The sequence below is a fragment of the Antechinus flavipes genome, chromosome 2, assembly GCF_016432865.1.
Source record: "Antechinus flavipes isolate AdamAnt ecotype Samford, QLD, Australia chromosome 2, AdamAnt_v2, whole genome shotgun sequence".
Lineage (NCBI taxonomy): Eukaryota > Metazoa > Chordata > Mammalia > Dasyuromorphia > Dasyuridae > Antechinus > Antechinus flavipes.
In genome coordinates this window covers 36,331,856-36,339,643 of record NC_067399.1, presented here as the reverse complement: position 1 = coordinate 36,339,643, position 7,788 = coordinate 36,331,856, and the positions used below count along the sequence as shown (strand labels likewise).

At 37.3% G+C, this 7,788-nt stretch overlaps 1 gene segment (V, D, J or C); it reads right to left on the bottom strand.

Annotated features, from left to right (window-relative positions):
• Positions 1-7,336, bottom strand: part of LOC127546362 (immunoglobulin kappa variable 3-11-like) — a 15,046-nt gene extending 7,710 nt beyond the window's left edge. Inside the window, 2 exon segments of the V gene segment in view lie at positions 6,536-6,913; positions 7,230-7,336. Coding sequence covers positions 6,536-6,913; positions 7,230-7,278 — 427 coding nt within the window.
• Between the last annotated feature and the right edge of the window lie 452 nt (positions 7,337-7,788).

Here is a 7,788-nt window from a genome sequence, read left to right as displayed (position 1 = left end):
TACACATCGACACTCACACTCACACACACACATACACATAGACACTCACACACACACACACACACATACACATAGACACTCACACTCACACACACACACACACACACCAGGACATGCATGACGGCCGCTTCATCTTTAGAATTCTCCAGAAGACAAGGAAAATACCTCTGGAGAGTGTAGGACGAGCCCAAGCTTTTTTTTTTTAATCTGACCTTGTTTCCTCTAAAACTGGAAAAAGGGTTTTCCTATATCGCTGCCCTTGGAAGGAGAAGGCACAAATGCAGGACGTCCCTTGTAGAGTGAATCACTTCTAGCGGATCAGAAACGGTTCCTCTACTCGATGTTTTCTCCCTAAATGCCCCAGATCACATGTCCAAGTACTAGCTAAGGACAGAAGCTTGTGAAGCTACAAATGTCAGGCTGGATGGGCTTCCATAAGGAAGTACGGCTGGAGCTGTAGCGGGCTGCGCCCAGCTAAGGCCTCTGTGAGCAAACAGCAAGGATTTCTCTGTCCTGCTGCCTCTGAGAAAGCGGCTGTTCCCCCCAAGCTGAAGCAACGGAACTGCCCTGGGAAAGTTTGGTTTGGAGAACTGGAACCCAGTGGGACCCTTCTATCACCCTACAGACAATAAGCATCTGCGGCATCCTCTGCCTTTAGGCTGCTGGTAGGGAGAGGGCTGAACCTCTTGAGTCGATGCACTGAGGTCAGGACAGCCGAGCACTTGAGGCTAACAACGGATTGGACAATACTCTATTATCATGTGCTTGGAAAATGGCCCCTCCCACTATCCTGTGCTGGCTCGATGACTGATGTATACAGAGGCTTGTAGGAGGGACCAGGGGGTGGAGTAAGACTAGCCAGAGTCACAGACAAGGGAGGAGGAGATTGCGGAGATTCTGCTTCCCTCTAATTCAATCCTACCTCTAAAGAGCAAGAATAAAGACTAAGGACTTTTGCTTATCCTGACTCGGGCTGATTCTGAGGTGTCCAGGGGGCTAACGCGGCCATCACACTGGTAGGGAGAGGAAAATCTGTCCCAGACCCACAGCCGCTCACGTGTGAGCCCAGACTTGGGGTTGATAACCCTAGAAATTTAAGCAACTGTACCTATTTGTAATGTTCTCTCTAAATAAAATAAAAAAAAAAAAAGAAAAAAAAAAAAAAAAATAAAAAAACAAAAATAAAAAAAAAAAAATCACAAAAAAAAAAAATCACAAAAAAAAAAAAAAAAAGAAAAAAAAAAAAACACCAAAAAAAAAAAACAAAAATCAAAAAAAAAAAACACAACAAAACAAAAAAAAATAAAAAAAACAAAAACCAAAAAAAAAAAACCAAAAAAAAAAAAAACAAACCAAAAAAAAAAAATCAAACAAAAAAAAACACACAAAAAAAACAAAATAAAAAAAAAAAACAATCAAAAAAAAAAAATCAACAAAAAAAAAATAAAAAACAAAAAAAAAAAAATCAAACAAAAAAAAAAAAACAATCAAAAAAAAAAAAAAAAACACAACAACAAAACACAACAACAAAAAAAAAAAATCACAAAAAAAAAAACCAAACAAAAAAAACACAAAAACAACAAAAAAAAAATCACAAAAAAAAAAACCAAAAAAAAAAAATAACAAAAAAAAACAAAACACAAAACAACAAAAAACAAAACAACAAAACACAACAACAAAACACAACAAAACAAAACAAAACAACACAAAAACAACAACAAAACACAACAACAAAAAAACAAACAAACAACAAAACAAAAAAAAATAAAAACAAAAAAATCAAAAAAAACAAAAATAAAAAAACAAAAAACAAAACAAAACACAAAAAACACAAAAAAAAAAAAAATCACAAAAAAAAAAAAATCACAAAAAAAAAAACAAAAAAACAAACAAAAAAAAATCAAAAAAAAAAAACCAAAAAAAAAAACAATCAAAAAAAAAAACAACAACAAAACAAACAAAAACAAAAAAAAATAAAAAAACAAAAACACAACAACAAAAAAAACAACAAACAACAAAAAACAAACAACAAACAAAAAACAAAAAAAAAATAAAAAAAAAACAACAAAAACAACACAAAAACAAAAAACAACAAAACAAAACAAAACACAAAACAAAACAACACAAAAAACAACAAAACAAAACAACACAAAACAAAAAAAAAAAAATCAAAAAAAACAAAAACAAACAAAAACAACACAAAAAACACAAAAACAAAACACAAAAAAAAAAACATCAAAAAAAAACAATCAAAAAAAACAACAAAACAAAACACAACAAAACAAAACAACAAAACACAAAACAAAAAAACACAAAACAAAACAAAAACACAACAAAAAAAACACAAAAAAAAAAAAACCAAAAAAAAAAAAACAAAATCAAAAAAAAAACACAAAAACAAAAACAAAAAAAACAAAATCAAAAAAAACAAACAACAAACAACAAAAAAACAAAAAAAAAACACAACAACAAAAAACAAACAAAACAAAAACACAAAAAACAAAAACAACAACACAAAAACAACAACAAAACAAAAAAACAAACACAAAACAAAACAACAAACAAACAAAACAAAAAAAAAAAAATAAAAACAAAAAAAAATCAAAAAAAACAAAACACAAAAACAAAAAAAAATAAAAAACAAAAAATCAAAAAAAACAACAACACAAAAACAACAACACAAAAAAAAACAATCAAAAAAAAAAAACCAAAAAAAAAAACACCAAAAAAAAAAAAAAAAAAAACAACACAAAAACAAAAAACAAACAAAAAAAAAATCAAAAAAAACAAAATCAAAAAAAACAAAAAATCAAAAAAAAACAATAAAAAAAAAAAAAAATCAACAAAAAAAAAATCAAAAAAACAAAAAAAAAATCAAAAAAAAACAAATAAAAAAAACAAAACAAACAAAAACAAAAACAACACAACAAAAACAACACAACAAAAAAAACACAACAAACAAAAAAAAAATAAAAACAAAAAAAAAATCAAAAAAAAACAAACAAAAAAACACAAACAAACAAACAAAAACACAACAAAACAAAAAACAAAACAAAACAACAAACACAAAAAAACAAACAAAACAACACAAAAACAAAAAAAACCAAAAAAAAACAAACACAAACAAAACAACACAAAACAAACAACAACAAAAACAACAAAACACAACAAAAACAAACAAAAAAAATAAAAAAAAAAAACACACAAAAAAAAACACAAAAAAACAAAAACACAACAAAAACAAACAAAAACAACAACAAAAACAACAAAAACAACACAAAACAAAAAAAAACAAAACAACAAACACAAAAAAAAACACAAAAACAAACAAAAACAAAACAAACAAACAACAACAAAACAAAAACAACACAAAAAACACAAAAACAAAACAACACAAAAACAAAAATCAAAAAAAAAAAATCAAAAAAAAACAACAAACACAAAACAAAAAAAATCAAACAAAAAAAAAATCAACAAAAAAAAAATCACAAAAAAAAAAAACAATCAAAAAAAAACAACACAAAACAAAAAAAATAAAAAAAAAACAAACAAAAACAACAACACAAAAAAAAAAACATCAAAAAAAAAAAACATCAAAAAAAAACAACACAACAAAAACAACACAAAAAAAAACAAAAATCAAAAAAACAAAAATCAAAAAACAAAAAACAAAAATCAAAAAACAAAAACAAACAAAACAACAAAAACAACAACACAAAAAAACAACAAACAACAAACAAAAAAAAAATCAAACAAAAAAAATCAAAAACAAAAAACAACAAACAAACAACAAACAACAAACAACAAACAAACAACAAACAAACAACAAAAAAAAACAAAATCAAAAAAAAACAAACCAAAAAAAAAACAACAAAAACAAACAACAAAAAAACACAAACAAACAAACAACAAAAAAAAACAAAAATCAAAAAAAAACAAAAATCAAAAAAAAAAAATCACAAAAAAAAAAAATCAAACAAAAAAACACAAAACAAACAAAAAAACACAACAAAAAACAAAAACAACAACACAAAAAAAAAAAATAAAAACAAAAAAAAACAAAACAAACAAACAAAAAAAAAATAAAAAAACAAAAATCAAAAACAAAAAAAATAAAAACAAAAAAAAACAACACAAACAAAAAAAACACAAAAACAAAACAACAAACACAAAAAACACAAAACAAACAACAAAAAAAAAACACAAAACAAACAAAAAACAAAAAACCAAAAAAAAAAACAAAACAAACAAACAACAACAAAAAACAAAACAACACAAAACAAACAACAAACAAACAAAAACACAAAAAAAAACAAAATCAAAAAAAAACAACACAAAAAAACAACAAAAAACACAAAAAAACAACAAACACAAAAACAAAAAACAAACAACAACAAAAAAAAAAAATTGTGGGGACGCTTTGTCCTGGGGATGCAGACAGGGAGACTGCATCATCCCATGCCCTGCACAGGATTCTCGATGTGGGAAACATGACCAAAAAGTCAGGGAAATAAAATTTGTGAAGAACTGCACACAGTACAGAGAATGTCAGGCAAGATCACCCTTCCCTGAGAGTGGGTACTGTGTGGGAGGTGTCAACCCCAGTAAATATAGGGGAAAATCATACATAAACACCATCTTTCTTGAATGTACTTCTAGGTAAGGAAGCTTCTTGGTTCTGCTCAGCAGTATCTGCCTTTAGGCTGTCTAGTTCTAGGAGATGGGATTCTGGGACCAGGAAGCTGATGTTCAGCTGATGAAAACCAGCTTGGCTGCAAGAGCCTCAGCCCCCGATGCTCCTTTCAGCCTCTTATTGGGATGGGAACATTGGAGTTCTAATTCCTGCTTCCTGACTCTTGCTTCCTCCTTCAGTCTTGCTCATTCCTTCTTCCTTAGGAGGCAATTTAGAAGAGACCTCCATTTTTTTGGAACAATACTTACCAGTAGTTCTCCCACCCTAACTTCAGAAAATATCTATGTTTCCAATGGTAGACAGGTTCAAGCCCTAAGGGTCTCTGGTCATTTCACTGGAACACAGATCTGACCTTAGAACTCTCTTAAACAGTGACTGACACAAGGAAAGTGATTAATCAATGTTTACTGACAGACTGACTGGTGAAATTAATGGTTTCTCTTTACCTTTAAGGATAAATACAAACCACTCTATCATTTAAAGCCTTTACCATCTAGCTCCTCATTTCTATCCAGATTAATTGCACAATGCAGCCTGTATTCTATAATCCAAAATAAGTAGCTGTCTTACTCTCTACCACAGATGCCATTTCATCTCCTGACTCCGGACCTTTACCCGGTTTGGGCCCATTCCTGAAATGTACAACACAAATGGCTGTATGAATCCCCAGCATTCTCTAAATCTGAGCTCCAGCATCTGCTTTTAGAGGAGAGCTGCTTCCCTGACTGTCCGTGTCCCAGTTTCCCTAAAAACTAAAATTGCCTTTGTACGGACATTACTGCGCTTATTCTAGCACTTTTGTTTCATGTAAGAAAGTTCTGACATATTAGAACATTCATTGAAAGGAACTGGATTTAGTGCTTATTTATACTTCCTGTAATCCCACTCCTGGGACTGGGAGCATGAGGTTACAGGAAAGAGTCTGGGAACGTTCTGAGGAGAGGTTACATCTCAGAGCTGAGCCGATCCCCTCTTCTTTCCAGTGACAAAGGCTGACCAGAAAGTCTCTGGGTGGCAGTGAAGCCATGTGGGGGCCCTTGGTCCTGAAGGCAAAGGACGGGGCCTTGGGCTTTCATACCACCAGGAGATCCCTTGGGGCAGAGAATCCAGGCAGGGACCCCAGCAGGGACAGCAGTGAGGGTCCCGGGCCTGCCCCCTACTCTCCTGGGAATTCGCCCAAGGCCTGATGGGAAATACACTCCACTCACACCCACGAGCCTGAGAGCCAGTGAGGGCCTGGTCCTGGAGATTCAGAAAATAATGAGGCTCCTACTAGGGGTGACTGGTCTGTATCATGGCAGTCCCAGGGACAGTGAGAGGATGCAGCGCTGGGCCTGGAATCCCCAAGAATTGTGTTCCTAACTTCAACTCTAACCCTAGACACTTAGTAGCCATGAGGCCCTGAACAAGTCACTGAATCCTGTTTCCATCAGTTTCCTTATTTGTGAGTGAGCTGGAGGAAGAAAAGGCAAAACCCTCTGGTATCCCTGCTAGAAAACCTCCAGTGGGGTCACAGAGACTCAGACTTAGTGAAGAACAACAACAAGTTTCTGTCATTGCTACAGAGATCTAGAGCAAAGCTCCTCAACAGGACCCTGGGCTCCCCACAAAGGAAACTTCAAAGATACTAAGGGACCTGAAATGTCAGCATTTCCCTTAGGGACTTTCTCTCGGTTTCCCAGGGGCTGTGCTGCCTCCCCTCGGCCTTGGCTGTGCAGACAGGGCTTGTGATCACAAGTTAGAAAGGAGGGGACCCGGGGGACCAGAAAGGGGAAGCCCTGGGAGGTGTGAGCCTGCCCAGAGAGCAGGGGCTGCTCTGCCCTGGGGACCCCGAGGAGGCACCTGCTGCTCTGAGCTGAGTCCCCTGGACGCACTGGGGAGGTTTTTGTTCGGGCCTGAAGCACTGTGGGAGAGGAGTATACCTTGACTGCTGACAGTAATAATGTGCAGCATCCTCAGGCTCCAGGCTGCTGATGGTGAGAGTGAAATCTGTCCCAGACCCACGGCCACTGAACCGGGCAGGGACCCCGGATGCCAGGTTGTTAGCACCATAGATGAGGAGCCTGGGGGCCTGTCCAGGTTTCTGCTGGTACCAGTTCAAGAAGTTAATCCCAGAAGTAGTAACACTCTGACTGGCCTTGCAGCTGATGGTGACTGTCTCTCCTGGAGATGCGGACAAGGAAGCTGGAGACTGAGTCAGCACAATGGCTCCCTGGGAATCTGGGGAAGCAACAGAATTAGAGGAAGACAGAACTGGGAATGTCCGAGTAAAAGAACACGAATGAGAAAAGTTTGTGGAGACCCTAGAAATCCCAAATGACCGACAAGTGGTTGTATTGGGCGCCAACATGAGACAGAAACCACCTTTTCCACAGACCGCACAAGGTTTACAATCAGGGCTTTGGTCACGTTTGCCAGCCCCCATCTGCCCGTCTTGTGCCCCAGCCTGTGCCCCCATTGTACCAAGGAGCCGTCGCTTTTACATCCCTGAAAACCTGGGACCTTCCCACCCCTTCCCTGCCCTCCTGGGCCTTACCCTGAGCCCAGAGCACCAGGAGCCAGAGCAGCTGCCATGGGGAGCTCATCCTGGCCTTCAGAGACTGAGCAGAGAGCAGCCAGAGCCCTGAGGGGCAGGAAGGAGGGAGGAAGCTTTTATGTCCTGGGCAGGGCTCCCTGCGGCTCCCTTGGGCTCCAGATGCAAAAGAGCCCCAGGTGTGGGAGGAGCCTCCCCTCAGGGACCCCGGGAGCCCCAGGGAGTCCCCCTGGCTGAGCCTGGCTCTGGGGGAGGGGCCCCCTCTGCTCTGTCCCCAGGGGGAGACTCAGGACCAAGGGCAAGGTCATGTCTAGTGCCTCAGGATGATGGTGCAGCCGGTTCTGGACAAATGAAGGCAGTTTCTCTCTCTCCCCCAGGACTAGATTCCTCTTAACCCTGAGGGAGCTCCCAGCCCTGGGGAGGAGGCAGAGAGGGCCCGAGCTCCCAGCCTGGAGACCTGGGAGGTGCCTCCCTGATGCTGCTCCTGGGCCTGCCCCACTGCCGCCCTCTGCTGGAGAAGGGGAGAACTCCCGGGGGCAGGGAGGGGGTCTGGCTCAGACTG